This window comes from Tauraco erythrolophus, chromosome 29 (assembly GCF_009769465.1).
Source record: "Tauraco erythrolophus isolate bTauEry1 chromosome 29, bTauEry1.pri, whole genome shotgun sequence".
Taxonomy (NCBI): Eukaryota; Metazoa; Chordata; class Aves; order Musophagiformes; family Musophagidae; genus Tauraco; species Tauraco erythrolophus.
This window is the reverse complement of record NC_141493.1, coordinates 111,204-127,485: the sequence shown is the minus strand read 5'-3', so window position 1 is coordinate 127,485 and position 16,282 is coordinate 111,204. Positions and strand designations below refer to the sequence as shown.

The window sequence follows — 16,282 nt, the reverse complement described above, 5'->3', positions numbered from 1 at the left end:
GTGGGGCCAGAAAGGAAGAGATGTTTTCTCAAAGACTCACAGAGTGAGCCTTCAACAGAAACAAGGATGAACAAAATCTAGGAATTTCGGTGTCCAGGACTAGCCCAGAGAGCCTGAATCAGCAGTTGTCCAGCAGTGCGGCAGGAAGAATAAAAGCCTGGGGGCTGGTTAGTGGTGCCTATCCCCAGTGCCCCAGCAAGACTCTTCTCAGGACTCTCAGGGCCCAGCTATGAGATGCTCCAAGCAGTAGAGCTCTGCTGTGAGTCTCTCAAGAGGGGGCACATGGAAGTCTACAAATCTTTTGCCTAAAGCAGAGGAGAAGCCCACCTAAGACATTCCCTATTGCAGCCTCCTCTCACATGCACCCTCGATTACCCTTGGTTTCACCTTTCTGCCCACTGCCTCTCTGCACTGGTGCATAGCACATACACCCTCAGGCCCTGACGTGAGAAGAACACTCAGTTCAAGAGGTCTTCAAGGGGCAGCAAAGCTATCTCAGCAACATGCCTGCTCCAGCAGGAAGCTGGCCACAAGGAAAAACCGGCAGTGACTTTCCAGAGAGAAGCTGCAGCTTGGAAGAGCTGGCGGACCCAAGCCTCCAGCACATCGGTGTCAGATGAGGGAAAAGACACCTCTTCCTGCTCCGGACCCCCCGCTCATCTGCTGCCAGCAAGTAAGATGCCTTTGCTGGGAGGGATGACCGTGTCCCCCTCAAACACAGCCTGCCCTACGCAGCAGCAGAGCTCGCAGCCCCCTGCACAAAACTGCTTTCTCTGTTGGTGCTCTGCTCCTCACCGTACCCGGGTTTCAGTGTTCTGACGAAGCTCGAGCAGGGCACAGAGAGAGGACATCAAAACTCCTCTTTCACTAGAGAAAGGGGTTGGGGTCTCTTGCCCTTTTGCTCTGCAGACATGAAGCAGCTCTGGGAAACTGCACAAAGCTAGAAGCCAGCAATTTTATCTTAGAGATCAAATCTGTTACTGTGGTGAGTGCCTTCAGCTGCCTCGACAAACCCCTCACTTCCTTTCTCCCCTCACTGGGCTTTTTTATACCCTCCCTCCCCTAAGCTGTCAGGGCAAACAGCAGATTCCTGCCCCCAAAAGTTGTCCTGTGTTTAGCAGCTGTTTGTTGTGCTGACTGCACATAGATTTGTACAGGGACCAGACCGCCCCTGTCATCTCAACCCCCTTTGCCCCCAACCACAAACAGCACTCCCTGCCCTGAGCACAGGCATCTGGATATAGGGCTGCTTGCCCCACTGCCACTGACCTTTTTCTTCCGGTCCCGAGAGCGGTTCCTGCGCTTGCGATTGGATTCTTCCTTCTCTTTCTGCTCCTGCAGAGCCTGAGCCTCAATATCTTTGATTTTCTTCAGCTGCTTAGCTGCTTGAGCCATGGCCGGTCAGACTGCAGATCCCTCCAGAGCTCACACCTGCACTTTCCACACAGCACCCTCCAATTCCTGGCCAAGAAAGTCCCTTCCCCTAGCTCAAACACTGTCGACCTAGATGAGCGTGAAACCAGTAATGAGAGGAGAAAAGAAAGCAGTCAAGTCCCAAAGGGCAGCCGATGTCTCCAGCTAATTGCTAGATGGAGTCTGAGACACCTTTATAAAGCATTAATAATCCTAAATCCAGCTGCTCCAGAGGTTCCGTGCACCATTGTAGCAGCCCCTGACTGCACTGGCACATCATGCAGAATCCTCCTTGTGGGACAGGACACTGGCTGGTGCTGCACTCACCCTCTCACTGTCTCTCCTGCAGTACGAGAAGAGATGCAGGCAGTCAGCCACAGGAAGGAAAATAACTCTCAGCAATTAATGCGTGATGACAATAGAGAAGCAGTGAAAAAGGAGGCTGATGCGTTTCATCCTGACTTCTGGGTTCTCTGTAGCAATGCACACAGAACAGTAACCTGCACGTAGTCAGTCGGTGGCTTTACCACTGCAGTGCTGCTGAGGCAGGCACATATTCCAGTCTCTTCAATTTTCTTCCTCTCAGTCACTCTCTGTGCAGCAGCCGCATCACTCGCTCGCTCTCTGGGTTATGATTCCAGCTCCTTTCAAGGGGAGCAAGAGGGAATCGCTGCATCTGTTAGGAGGCAGGCAGAGTCTCTGCTCGAAAACAGCCGATACTGCTGAGGATGTGCTGAGCACTGGAGCAAAGTGCAGCTTCACAGCATCCTCTCCTCCTCGCATCTCTCCACTGAGTGAGCAGCGAGGGGAGGGGAGGGATCTTGGCTGTGAATGAGAGACAGAAACCAAGGGCTCAGACTGCCTCTTTGGCTACACAGCACCAGAAGAGTAAACCAGAGGCACCAGCTCCTGCCCATCCAGGTGTCACCAGAGCTCAAGTCCTCTCTGAGGATCCCCAGTCAAGGCTCCTGGAGAGCCAGCCATCCCTTCTCCACACACATCTGCACATTTCATCTGCAGCTGCGTTCCAAAAGCACAAACAATTCCATGCTGGAAGCCAGGGGTCAGGCCTGAAGGTGTAACTTTGGTTCCTGCACATGGCACCAATGTGAGAGGGTCAGGATAGAACTGGGGAGGACTCTTTGGTGGTGACCATACCGTGACCTGCAGCAAAGTGCACTTTATTGTTCAGGCACTTCTGAGCAGTCCTGCCTTTATTAGCTCAATTCTCGTCACTCAGAAAAACTGTCCCCTATGTGCAAACCCACGGGAAAAGCACTGGGAAAATTATCTGCCCAGGTGGAAGCCCTGCACACGCTGCGCTTTTCTGGCACAGTGCCCCCCGATTCTAGACAGAAAGGGTCTCCTTTGTGTCAGAAGAAGGTGAAGTGGGGATTAACGTCCATTTCTCAGCAACTACTTGACAGTCGCTTACAGGTTATTTAGACTGGCAAGAAGCTGAGATGCACTTAACTGTACAAACACTATAGGTCACTTTTCTGTCCAAGTAAGTTTTCCTGAATTTCTTTTCCAAGTTCCTCCAATTCTGTTGCTTCACCCACAGACCAAGTAGGATGCTAAAAAGCAGGAAAAAGACTGCTGCATCATATAGTTTTTAAAGAATACGATGACTGAGAATAAAGAGGAGGTCCTAATAAAATACAAAGAATAGGAAATCATCAAATTTTACAAGGCTTTTCCAAGGACAGCTTTAGTTCTATGTACTGTACCCACATGGATAAATAATACACTCAAGTCTAGATACAGCTGCACATCTTTATATAGCAATGTCTTATGAATGCCCATGCAAAAAAAATTACAAAACTAAATAGAAGCTGCATAGTGAAAGGCTCCACAGATAGGAGGTGCCACGAGCACAGCTGTACTAGTCACCCTAATTGTGCCTCTTCCACATGGGCACTTCGCAAGCCAAACACAAAAAATGACCTGTGGTCAACAATGAGCATGCAGGAGGCAAAAGAGTTGTCGCAATTAACCGTAACACGCTGAGAGCTCCTCACTTCTGTATGTTTGACTTTGCATCCTAAACCGGCTCTCTGTTAAACAGTTTTGAATTCTGAGGAATTTCCTAATTTTTCACAACTGAGAACTCAGGAACGAAATCAAGTTCTGCTACATACAACAGCATCGGTGCCCACCACCAGTACTCACTAGTGTCTGGGCACCACCCTTCCAGTGCTGGGGGCACACCGAGCTCCGGGCACAGCTAGCAAGGCTGCAGCGAGGCACTGCTGTGACTTTACGGTGCATCCCTAATCTGAATCCTGCCTTCCAGGTTCCAAGACTTAAGTTGAGTCAGACTTCAGAAACCCAGCCCCATGACGTGGCAGGGTCTGCACACTTGCACTCAAGGCGTAGCTGTGCCACACTCCAGACCTTGGCATAGGCATCCCTTGTTTTTCCTGATGTCAACAAAGCATCTACTATAGACACAACTAAATGGCATCAGGCAGTGGCAATCTGCTCAGTCTTTGCTTGTATGCCCGTAGGATGTTGCCTCCTCCTACTAACAGATCCCACCTCTTAACTCCTTGTATGTCAGAACAGAGTGAGCACAGGAGAAGAGCAGTAGTCATCAAGGGAGAACGCACCGGAGCAATCTGATGGGTCAGGATTGCATCCTGCAGGAAGGACTCATGGCGGAGAAGTCTGTGGACTGTCCTGTGAGGAGGAGATCCACTGGAGCAGGGAAAGAGTGTCAGGAGTCCTCCTCCTTTAAGAAAGGAGAAGCAGAAACAACATGTGACAAACTGACCTGCAGCCTCCTTCCCCCCTGTGCCCCTCGGGGAGGAGGTCCAGTCGGGAAGAAGGGAGAGGTGGGGGGAAGGTGTTTTTAAGATCCGGCTTTGTTTCTTGTTATCCTCTCTGAATGAACCATTAAGGAATTACATTGTTTTGTTCCCAAGCTGAGTTTTTTTTTTTGCCGGGGCCATGGTCGGTGGGTGCTCCCTCCCTGTTCTTGTCTCACCCTCAGCCTTTTGTTACACTTTTCTCCTCTCACCTCACCGAGGGGAGCAGTGACCGAGCGCCTGAGTGCTGGCTGAGCCGCCGGCTGGGCTGAACCGCGACAATCTGCCCTCCCCAGAGAAGGATGGTGCACTTGAGCAGGTGAATTGCTTTTACCAGTGCAGATGAGAGGGATATCCATGCTTTTCCAAGGCCAGAAACGTTTCCCTGTTCAAACTAATTTTCCTCAACACTTTATCCAGACTAATATTGTATTCTTCAGATCCCAACTACATCACAGTGATCTGCAGCTGTACATAGACTGTCAGAGCCTCCCAAAAGTGCTACCCCATAAAAATCACAATTTTCTTTCTACCTTCCTCCCGCACCAACATTTTCTGCTTGGACTCACTGAACCCTGCACACCTTGTGATGATGGTTCTTGAAGACAGTGGTCATATTTCCTAGCAGATCAAAGTGCCTGTCTCACAGCTGGATGGATGGATGGATAGATAGATAGATAGATAGATAGATAGATAGATAGATAGATAGATAGATAGATAGATGGATGGATGATTAAGGGTGTCTGCGATGGCCTCTAAAGACAGCTTTTTCAGGGTTTTCCTCTGTCCCCAGTCTTTCAACCATCACCTGCTGACCCATTGCTGTATATGCCCAGGCAGTTCTGATCACTTTCTGAGTGAAAAATTCTGCCTCGTACTTTGGTCTCAAGAGCGAGTCACTAACACAAACCAAAGGAGGACAAGGACACTCCTAAAGCAACTGCAGTCTTGTCTACTTCGGACTGCAGAAGACTTTTATCAAAAGGGAACACAAAGCAACTTGAACATGCTGCTCTGGAGAACAGCCCCTCCCAGCAGAATTGACTGAAGCCCTGGTTCAGGAAATCTGCTGTTCAGTAACGACTCAATCCTTCCTATGTGACACCCTTTTCCCTTTCCCCTCAAGATACCAGGGAGGATTTCATCCCTATCTAAGTCCAGAGCTATTGTCCCAGTACAACCCTAGCTACTAGCATTTGAAGTTATATTTAGTGTTCTAACTTGAGTGGGAGTGGCATGCCTACTAAATGGTCTTTGGAGCCAGTGGTGGTTGTTTTTTTGAAACATCTGTCTTGAATTTTGACAGCGTGATTTAAAAGTCTGAGGTAACTGGAATTAGGTATCTCTGCCACACACATAAGACTGTCCTGTGCAGGGGCTTACACTCGTGATGTTCTAAGTTTTGAAGCATTTGGCCTACGACTGATATCAAGCTTTTACGTGCTGTAAGTGTAGGGTTGGTAGAAAGGGACACTAGAGATCTGCTGTACATAAAGAGAAGCTTATCTTTTTCACATTCGTGCTATTTCAGCAAGGACTTAGGACAGGACAAGCAGGAAATGGACCCAGTAGTAATTTCACTTAACTCACCACATCATTTTTTTGTCCAACAATGATTTTTCTCTTCTTTGGAGAAGTTGTTTTGGGAAATATCTGGAACAGTAGATGCGTCATATCTTGTTGCTACTCGTTCCTATTGGATAAAATGGGGAAACAGAGGATGACAGAATTTCAGTAAACTGACTTCCTCCTATAGCTGAAAGGTACCATGTGCATACGCTAGTCAACATGTTAGTATAAAAGAAACTTCTCAAGAACCTTATTTAATTATTTGGCACAGAGTACCATATTTATCACTTCTTCCTTGAAAATAGATTATTTGTACTATAACAACTCTCTGGCACCTCAATCACAGATTGGGATTCTACCATGTGACACATGACAAACATACCAACAACAGAGTCCCTGTTCCAAAGAGTTCACAGGGTAAAGTATTTGGCAAAGGAGAGCAAATAGATACTGACAGGGGAAACCTTAGGAAAATAACCACACAAATGAACAAGGTCACTATGTGCCAATTCCACGGACAGAGCTGTCCTCCAGAATAGAACTTCTTATAGAGAAGGAAGCACAGAAACAAATTCCTGACTCTGCAAGATACTGCAGCTGTTGCAAGAGATTAGACATGTAGCTGGACTCCTGCCCTGATCTAGGTGAAGATCAATGTTTGGGGAAGTTGCTGAGATTCTCTGTGTTAGGGGCAAATGGATTTTACATTCAAAGCTCAACTTCAGGCAGCTATTTTTAGGTAAATTATTCTGGCTGACAAGCTGTGAAGATAAAAGATGCTGCAGGTCCTACCTCAGCTGCTGTAAACTTAGTCTGCCTGAAGTCTATCTGCATTCCTCTAATACTGCAGAGACAGGATCTCAGCAAGGAGCTCTCCCTGAGTTGGGAACCTAATGAAGATGGTTCTGCTCCTTTCAGCATTTTCTTAATTATCTCACCGATGAGCTTTCAGAACTGCCAGACCCCTTTAAGACCATTCTCTTTCCAGTTAGTCTCTTTCAAAACGACAACACTAGTCTCCCAGGCAGCAGTTTGTATGTTGCTGTGGGCTGCATTCAAACTCTTCCCTGCCTATTGAGAGCTGGTAACAGACGTTTTGGTCCACGTACCAACTAACTCAGAGCAAATCTGACGGTGCTGAATGGAACAACTCTCACCATGTCCACAGTATGATATCTGTGGCAATGCAGAGTCTGCAGCAGCAGCTGTTGATACCATGCTATAAGGTACTAAAGGTTCTTGTGCTTCAAGACAGTCAGATTTCAACCTTTTCTCACTTGGCAACTCTCTCAAAAAAAAAACTCCCCTATTTAAGTCATTCTCTAAAGGTAGAATTTGATAGTTTGAATGACAAGATATTAAAAAAGAGGTCACCTTGTTCATGGCTCCTAAATGTGGTTATCATCGAGTTAGCCCACATAAACAGGTTTTCTTGTGTGTGTGGGTTTTTTTTAAAAAAAACAAACAAGCAGAGGCTATTAACAGTGCGGCCTATTTGATCAAATAATGCTTTTCATAAACATTTCTTAAGTAGCAGTTACTGTTTATCAGGATATTAATTCTGAAATCACATTTCCATGATCTTGTTTATAGATTTCCATGAACACTTACCTTTGTTCGTTGGCCCACAAAGCTAGAAAGTTATTATAAATCATTATGTTCCTATCTAGACAATTGCTTTTTCTTCTTAAAATAGTTTCAACTACCTTAAGAACTGAGAAATGCACAAGAAGTTTAATTTTAATTATATTGGCATTGGCCCTGCTCATCCCTAGCTTGATAGCTTGTGATCAAGCATTGCAAAGATCTCCAACAATTATTTGAAAAGCATTTCGTATCAGCACGTGTAACAATAATTTGGTGCCAGGGCATCAGATAAAGACTTTGAATTGCCCTACTTGTCAGTCTATGATACAAACATTTTACTAGAACATAACTGTATGCTGTTATGTCATGGAAGTGATTTGCCATGACCATTTCAAATCCTAGAGTTATCTAAAGCAGCAGAATTATACTGTAGTCTAATCACTCAGCACAGTAATTCTGGAAGTCAAAGTCATTTTGAATTGCTAGAGGACATGCAACTGTTCTCAACTGGTATTTTACTTTTAAAACCCATATGTTTCAGAAACACAAGTGTTTCTGGAAATTGGTAATAAATAAAAGCTGACTCCAACAGTACCATTGTTAGATAACAATTCAAGCTGAGCACATTTTAATGGTCAAATCAAATCCACTAAATTCAATGTGTAGCGAAAAAAAAAGCAACACTCAAAAGACCCCAAACCACAATTGTTTAAGCATGGAAAAAACCAGAGCACACTGGGGCATCACCCGCTGCCTCATAACTTTGCTACTGGACAGTGCCACAGCTTCCTTTAATGAAAAACTTAAAAAAAATTAAAAGTAAGCTATGAATGATTAAACACAACTTTCTGGCACAGAATGGTTAATTCATTCTTAACACCAGCACTATAGGAAAGTAATACACATACATGCAAAACACACGATGCGTATCTACTGAGATCCTGATGACTCACCTGTAACACTAGAGGTACTCACTGTAGTGCACACGATTGAAGTGGTGAAAACCTTAATCACAGCTCACTCTCCCTCTCCTTCGTGCCTGAATAACCTAAAACCTGTTGTGAGAATAAACGAATGAACCACCCAGCAGCGTTCCTGTATGATTACCTTCTATCTGCATCTCGACGTGCTTGATCTGAAAATTCAGGTGCCTCAATAAAACAACCATAACACAATATAAAGGCTCATCTTTATAGATGACTCATATCCATAGACTCATGTCCAAGGGAAAATATATCAGCTTAAGGGAAGATACAGCATCTTGGTGAGGACCGGAGATACGAAAAGCACATCAAACTTAACTTTACTAGTCCTAAAGGTCCTTGTCGTTTATTTACCATGACACACAAGCACGGTTTCGCTTACTCGAAGCCACACCTGCGGGAGCTCATCTGCGGAGAAGCATCTAGAACACTCCCGCCGCCACTTGGCCCCTCCCCTCACTTCCGCACCGGGCGCTCCCTCGAGCCGCGCCGGGAGCTCCGGGAGCGCGTCCCGCGGGCGCTGCGCCCGTGCGCGGCCGGAGGGGGCCGGGCGGCGGCTGCTGCCGCGGCGATCGGCGCAGGGAGGCGCTGGCCGCGACCGCGGGCCCGCTGGCGCTTTGCTGCCCTCTGGCGGTGGGGAGGCCGAGCCGCGCGCGGCGCTGCGCGGCGCACGGACCGAGCGGGGCGGCCCCGCCGGTGCAGCCGCCGTCCGGCCCGACACGCCGAGCGCGGCGCTGAGAGCGCGACTGGCGGGCGGCGGGGGCGCGCGGGCGTTTGTCGGTGCACAAATCAAAACTCTCGAGCAGTGCCAGTGCAAACAGAAGCTGACAAAAAACAGCGAACGCTTTGCTTAAGCTTTAGGCAGCCCTCACCGACAGGAATTTAAAGGTGACGGTTTCTGGAGAAGCTTTCAAGTTTTTGGTTTTTCTTCTTACCTTTAATCTTTCTCTGATTAGAAGCTGCAAATGAAAATTAACACAGACGAGATCTTGCAAGTGAATTCCAAGTACCACCTCTCTTCCAGATCAAAAGGCCGACGCGGATCGTATTGCCAGGACCAGTGACACAGTTTGCTACTCAAATGGAAGAAAAAAATGCACATGCACAACTGACATCCAAAATGGCTCAACATAATTTATTTTTTATGTTAAAATGTACAGAGTTCTTTTGAAAGTACTTGCTAGAAAGGGGAAAAAAAAGTGATATTACATACAAGGAGAGGAAGGGAGACCATCCAGCCAGGAGCATATGACATGGAGAATTACAAAGGCATCTAGGCACCCCTTCCCCTTAGCTTACAAGTCACCATGAACAAAGTACAAAGGTTACAAAACAGGAAAAGCAAATATAAACAGACAGGAATAGACTCAGCTTCATTTGTACATGCGGCTTTTAGAGGCATCTGGAGCTCCTATTCACACACTCTAGAGATCTCTTTAAAGAGAATTTTTATCTTTCTTAAAATAGTTTTTAATATTCTACAACAAAGATAAAAAATTTTAAAGATGGAATGAAATGAAAAAGCTCTTATTTTTAAAAGGCATCAAAGTCACTAACAGTGAGTTTTTTTAATTTCTTTTAGAAGATTACCCAAGTTATCTTGCTAAAAATACATATTTTTTTTTTTTTTTTAAACAGAAGTGAAAAAATGGTAGGTACCAATATTACTGCGTTGGATAATTTCTTTTTATATATAGAAAAGAACATTTTTTTTTTTTTCTACAATAGTTCTACAGTCACAAAGGCTTGTGGAAAAGGGAGCTGCCCAATTGATTAAAAAAAACCAACCAAACATACAAAACCAAACCAAACATAATGGCAAACAAACTATAAATTCATGGCCCTCATTTCAACAGCTTCTCCTCCTGTCTCAGACCCCCACCCACCCCCCTACCCACCCCACCCCCAGCAATCAGGAAGCAGTGACACAGCTGAAGATCTAGGAAGGAGAGGGCAGCACAGTGCGCTTTCTACATGGGTTATTTGGAACTGGAATATTATATACAGAGAAATGGGGTCCTACACAGCCTTGTACATGCTCAAAACTAAACAGAAATAAGAAGTGGAAGTCCTTTGAATTCTGCCTTTTATGGTTAGCAGTTATTGGAGGAAAGTCGATTTTAGTGCATCTGAAGAAACCCCAACTTTCTTTTAGACTCTTTTGGTTTAAAAACAAAAGAAATTATTCTTATTAATGTGTCTGCATTTCTACTTCATATACAATAAAAAAAAAGAACTTTACATTAAAGGGTGTCCCTTTTTGTATTGGGTGACATGCCATCCGTGTAGCCAAAAAGAATGTAAATTGGATTATGTGGCAATAACAGCAAAATCCTGTTGCCTGCATCCTACTATAGTGTTGGGACTGTTTCACTCCTGTAAAGTAGGCCAATTCCCTTCTTTTCCCACACTAGATCGAAAGTGTGGCTATCCCTATAAAACAGGTCTCAAACATAGCTGAAGAATCAGGGAAAACATCACTGACTCCCCCAGAGAATGGCACATTCAGCAACTTCCTACCCCATATCAGGAATGGAAGAGTGACAAGGACTCCACAGGGTTCTCGTCAAGTCCCTCAAAATGTATGCTTTATCTTCCAAGATTACCTAAGGAAAGAGATTAAGAGGCAGACCACTGGAAAGAGCTGCTTTTGAGCTCAGCCTGACTCAAAGGCTCAGAACCAAGACCTTCAGCATTTCAAAGCACGTACTAAAGCAGTCTGGGATCTCAGAGTTGTGGCTGACTTGCAGTTCACCAGAAGAGCCTGCAACCATGTTCTTGTCCTAACAGACCATTAACCACCCTATTCTCCTCATGACTCTATACATGATACAAACAGTTCTCTCTTGAGATGCTTCCAGTAGTTCACAGTGACAGAACATGTGTGCATGCATGCACACGTGTGTGCACATGCATGTCTGGGTGGTGAATGGGATCACTTTAAAGTTACATTATATTTTCAGCATGAAACATACAATTTCAATTAACTCATCTACAAACACACCATTGTGAATAGCTTATTGTTTACACGTAACGCCAAATTTTACCGAGGGCGAGGGAGTCAGGGAAAAATTAAAGATTAAAAATTTTTCCTGACTTGCAGAAATAAAGAGCTTCATTTATCCTCTGTGTCCCCTTCCAAGTCTCCCAGTAAGTGCCTCCTGCTAGAATTAGGAAATGCTAGGTGGGGTTTTGAGGGAAGGGTTGTTATTCTTTGACATGTCCACCATTTTACATGACTGCAGCACTAGAAACTGCATACAGAGGGGCACAGGGGAGGGAGAAGGACATACATTTAAAAAAAAATTTAGAAAGATGACTTCACTGTTACACATATTCTGTCCACATTGTCAGCAAAGTAAGGCTCTTTTTAAATTATGAAAAGATTTTGTGCATGTTTTCCCTGCTAAAAAACATCTGTAAATGATTTTAGCTGTAAAATGTTTCAGGATTGTGAAGAAAACAAGAACGCAAAACAAACAAAAAGAATCCAAAAAATAAAGAACAGGCTTCCTAAAAAATAAAATAAACCAAAGAAAATCCCTCTAAATCTACAGCAATATTTTAACTGAAAAAAGGTCCATTTTCTCTGGCTCGTCAGTATAAAAGGTTCCTTTATTTATATATATTTCAGTTTTTAGGATGCAAGTTCATCTTGCTCATCTTCTCATGTATGGTCCATTGAGAGACTGCTTGGGCACCCCAGCAGCATTCATGTAGCTGTGATGGGAGGGGCCAGTGTACATCATGTTTCCATGAGGATTTGGCTGCATAGGCTGCTGGGTATAGGCCTGGCTCCCCATCATTCCCATCTGCATCTGCATAGGATACTGTGCTGTCTGGTTCATGTATGCAGGGTTACTATGGTAACTGCTGTTCATCATAGGCTGTGTCATTCTGTAGCTGTTCATGGCATTCAGGGTGTTCATATTCATGGAATTAACATTGTACGGGGTGGTTGGCATTAGGTTGACTCCCATGTTCATGCCCCGTTGAACAGCTAACGTGCGAGGACCAGCCTGCATGGCAACTGCGGGTGGGCTGCGGCCATAGAGCTGCTGCTGGTGTGCAGTTGCAGAGGGCAGCGGTGCCGATTTAGAGCGAATGGAAATGTGCCCCTTGACTGGCATCTGCCCCTGCAGCCTCTGCGTATGTGGAATACCAATATTGGTAGCAGACATATTACACTGAAGCAGAGGTGACGTGAGGTTCATGGTGGTGGACGCCAGGTTTGGTGGGGGTGTCATAGTGGCTTGTGCTTGTGGTGTGCCTGCTAACGGGTGGGAGGGAGCCAACTGTGCCAGTCCTGTGTTGGACAGAGAAACGCTGGTTGCATAGGACGTCACAGCAGGAGAATGGCTATAAGGCATGGCATGAGGGTCCATAATGGTGTTTGTCAGCTGCTGCAACTTGGCTAAACTGAACGTGGCTGATGGTTGTGAATAACTCCCAGCACCAAAATCCCCTGGAATCCTCTCATAGATACTTATGTTACCAGTGCTTCCTGATTCAGGTATTTCCATGATCATAGGTGCTGGGGTGAAGCTGTTGTTCATGCTACACTGAGACAGTGGAGGCTGCTGCTGGGGTGGAGGTGGGGGCTGTGGCTGCTGTGACTGAGGCTGTTGCTGTTGTGGCTGTGTTGTTGGTTGCTGGTTACTTGGAGGCCTTTCTACTACACAGCTCTGAGGTGACTTGATATTGCAGTTTGCTGCAGGCTGGACAGTGTTTTGCTGCATCAGGCTGCAACTGCTGCCAATGTTTGCCATTTGCTGAGTGACAACACAACTGTTCTGAGTGAGGCTGCTGGAAGAGGACAGTCCTCCATATGAACAGCTGCTCTGGGAAGAGTTATTTCCACAAATGCTGCCTCCCATAGTGGAATCATAGCTGCTGGGGTTTTCATAATTCTCTGTAGTGCTCTCAATGCTGCCAAGGTCACTGAAGCCACTATCCACCACCTGCTGAGAGTGGTCCGATACTGAAGGCACATCCATCATGGGGCTGGTCTCCATGTTCTGCATAGAGGGTGCGGACAGGGATCCTTGTTCAGGACTTATCTGGGTGTAACCGCTCTCCAGAGCAGGCACGTTTGGGCTGCTGACTGACCGTACAGACTGGCTGGGGTGGGACTGAACAGAGGATATCGGACTGTTATGTTCTGAGGCCTGGCAATCTTCAACCATTGATATCTGAGGATCCTCCTCAGTCTGGGTGTAACTCTGCAAAGTCTGACAAGCTGCTAGAGTTTCTTCACAGTCCTGGTAAGCTACATCATGCTCATTGCTTTCCTCCTGTGTCAAGGACTGGACTGCTTGAACAGTTTCAAGATCTAGTTCACTATGAGGAATCTCTTCCTCTTCCTTTAATTCAATTAACCCTTCTTTATTATTTTGCTCTTCTTCGTGATCATCTTCAGACCCAGGGACGTGCTCTGAGCCCACCGATGTCTCATGGGAAGCCTGCTCTTCCTCAGAATCTGCCTCTGCTTCATCTTTTTCTTTTGCATCTTCTCTACTGCTGGGTATACTTGTTTCTAAAAAACACTCTTGCACCTGAGGCTCCTCCTTCACCCCTTCTCTAACAGGCTGTTCCTCCAATTCCTTTTTCTTCACAGACTCCAGATGACCATCATCTTCGTCATCAGCATCATGATCTTCATTTTGATTTGTCACTACTGCAACTTCCTCTTCTTCCTCATGGTCATGCTCAGTTTCATCTAGTTCTTGCTGTTCTTCTTCTGAATGCCTTTGCTCTTCTAGAACCCGTGGCTTCTCCTCTACCTCCTCTTCTATCTCAGGCTCTTTCACTTCTGGCACTGGACTGCTGTTGCTGTCCACAGGAGACACTGCTCTTACTTCACTGCTGGCTATATCTTCCTCTTCTCCCTCTCCTACCTCTTCTGCTTCCATATTCACATCTTTCTCTTTCCTTTCCTCAATAAGAGGCAGTGCTTCTTTCTGCTCGACACTTTCTTCTTTATCTGAAATTTTGGGCTTACGCCCCGGTTTTGAATTAGCTACCGCTGCATCAACTTCTTCATCCTGAACTGATGGTGTCACCTTTTCTCGGTTCAGTTTGAAACCTGGTTTTCGACCAGGTCTTTTCTTCCAGTGGACTGGTTTTCGGCTTTTCCCTTTTGGCCATCCCTTCTTCTTTTTCATGGGTGTAGAAGTATCTGGCTCAAGTGAAGAATCCTTTGCTTCACATTTTCTCAGCATAGATAATGGTTTCAAAGTTGGGTTACCTGAAAACACAAATTAAAAACACTGTTCAAGCATTTTTGTTTGATCTGAGCATTCATGGAAGCTTTCCCAAGCATTCCCATCATGTTTACCAACTTTATGTATCAATACTAGTTTAGAGATTTATTGTGAAGGGTAACAAGGAGGATCAAAGTCTGCTCATTAGCAATCACACTGCACATTACATTTTCAAAGAACACCAATGCTTTCAAGATTTTGCATGGTCAGAGCTCTGAGCCTTTAAAATACAATTCAAATTAAACACTGCACTAGGCTATACCATAAAGTCCTGGAAAGACTCACCATGCTTTACAAATTTTAATTGTACAATATGTTCATAAGTGAACATGTTCCAGTGTAGGGGAAGGCATAAATTTGCAATAAAAGCACATTTCCATTTAGATCTGTATTTTGTGCATCTGCTGAAGAAAGGAAATATTTCCACTTTTCTCATGACTTATGCTTTTAAATGCCAACAGAAATACACAGATGATTGAATTTGGCTAGATTTTTTTTTTTTTTAAATCTGATAAATCATTAAAAGGAAGCTGAATTTCTTTCTCATCTGACTCTTATTTGATGAAGCAAGTTTTGCATTTCAGTGACTTTCCAAACACTAGAATAGGTTCAGAGCTTATACAGCCAGAAAGGAATGTAATTAAGTTGGTCATCCCACTATATGAATATAAGATCAATTTCCCCCCAAATATTCAGAATACATTTATTCACATTTCTGCCCTTTCTACCATCTTAAAAAATGTTATCGATTCCACACTATGAATTTCCCAAGAAGAGCTGTTTTAAGTCCACAGTTATGCAACAAAGGTAAAAGTAAATAATGTGCTCCTAGTAGTTCACAAATGCTTTTTAAAACCTAATCATAGGCCAGCTGAGTTACTCCTGCCCTTTGCTCTATTTACTCTAAATATTTCTGATGAGAAGCATTCTGAAAAAATTCTGGGTATTAAAAATGAATTTAAAACAAATACCAAATTAAAAATTGAACAACTCCTTGAAATCATCCATAAAACAAGTATTTGGAATGTGAATAAAGGAAAGAAATGATCTACCACAGTCAGAATATCATTAGGCAGGAAGAAGGAAACACTACTGTCACAGTATTTCTTAAAGTAGTAATACTTCAACCTTTCAAAAAAAAAGAAAAAATCCACCTCTTTAAAAAAAAATTTAAAATTGCTTTTTCTCTTCTCCTTCTTCCACATTTCCTATCTACTATAGCGGATTAGATTTACCACCTCTTAAGTAAAAACCCTTTGCTTTTATCTGTACTGTCAGGTATCTAATATTTTTAGAAATAAAAAAGTAAATGATCTTATGTTGACAGGCTCCCTTTATAATAATATAATATTAAAGGTGTCCAGTCTGGTCTCCCCAGTACGAGACAGACATAGAGCTACTTGAGAGAGCTGAGCAAAGGGCCACTTAGGTGCCTAAGAGATTGGAATATCTCTCTGAGGAGGAAAGGCTGAGAGAGCTGGGACTAGAGAAGGGAAGGCTCAGGGTGGGGATTGATAAAATGTGTACAAATATCTTAAGGGAGGGTGTAAAGAAGATGGAGCCAGGCTCTTTTCAGTGGTGCCCAATGCCAGGACCAGAAGTAATGGGCACAAACTGCAACACAGGAGGCTCCATCTGAGCATCAGGAAACACGTCT

At 44.6% G+C, this 16,282-nt stretch overlaps 2 protein-coding genes across 3 annotated transcripts in view; both read right to left on the bottom strand.

Moving 5' to 3' along the window:
- The window catches only part of ANK1 (ankyrin 1), a 62,682-nt gene extending 61,287 nt beyond the window's left edge, over positions 1-1,395 (bottom strand). Inside the window, exon 1 of the mRNA XM_086627980.1 lies at positions 1,270-1,395. Within this exon, the coding sequence (XP_086484106.1) occupies positions 1,270-1,395 (126 nt within the window). The remainder of the gene's footprint in view (positions 1-1,269) is intronic.
- Positions 1,396-10,263: 8,868 nt separating this feature from the next.
- The window catches only part of KAT6A (lysine acetyltransferase 6A), a 46,365-nt gene continuing 40,346 nt past the window's right edge, over positions 10,264-16,282 (bottom strand). For both annotated transcript variants that reach the window (XM_086628200.1, XM_086628201.1), the window contains one exon: positions 10,264-14,609. In XM_086628200.1, coding sequence (XP_086484326.1) covers positions 12,022-14,609 — 2,588 coding nt within the window. In that variant the 3' untranslated portion in view covers positions 10,264-12,021. The remainder of the gene's footprint in view (positions 14,610-16,282) is intronic.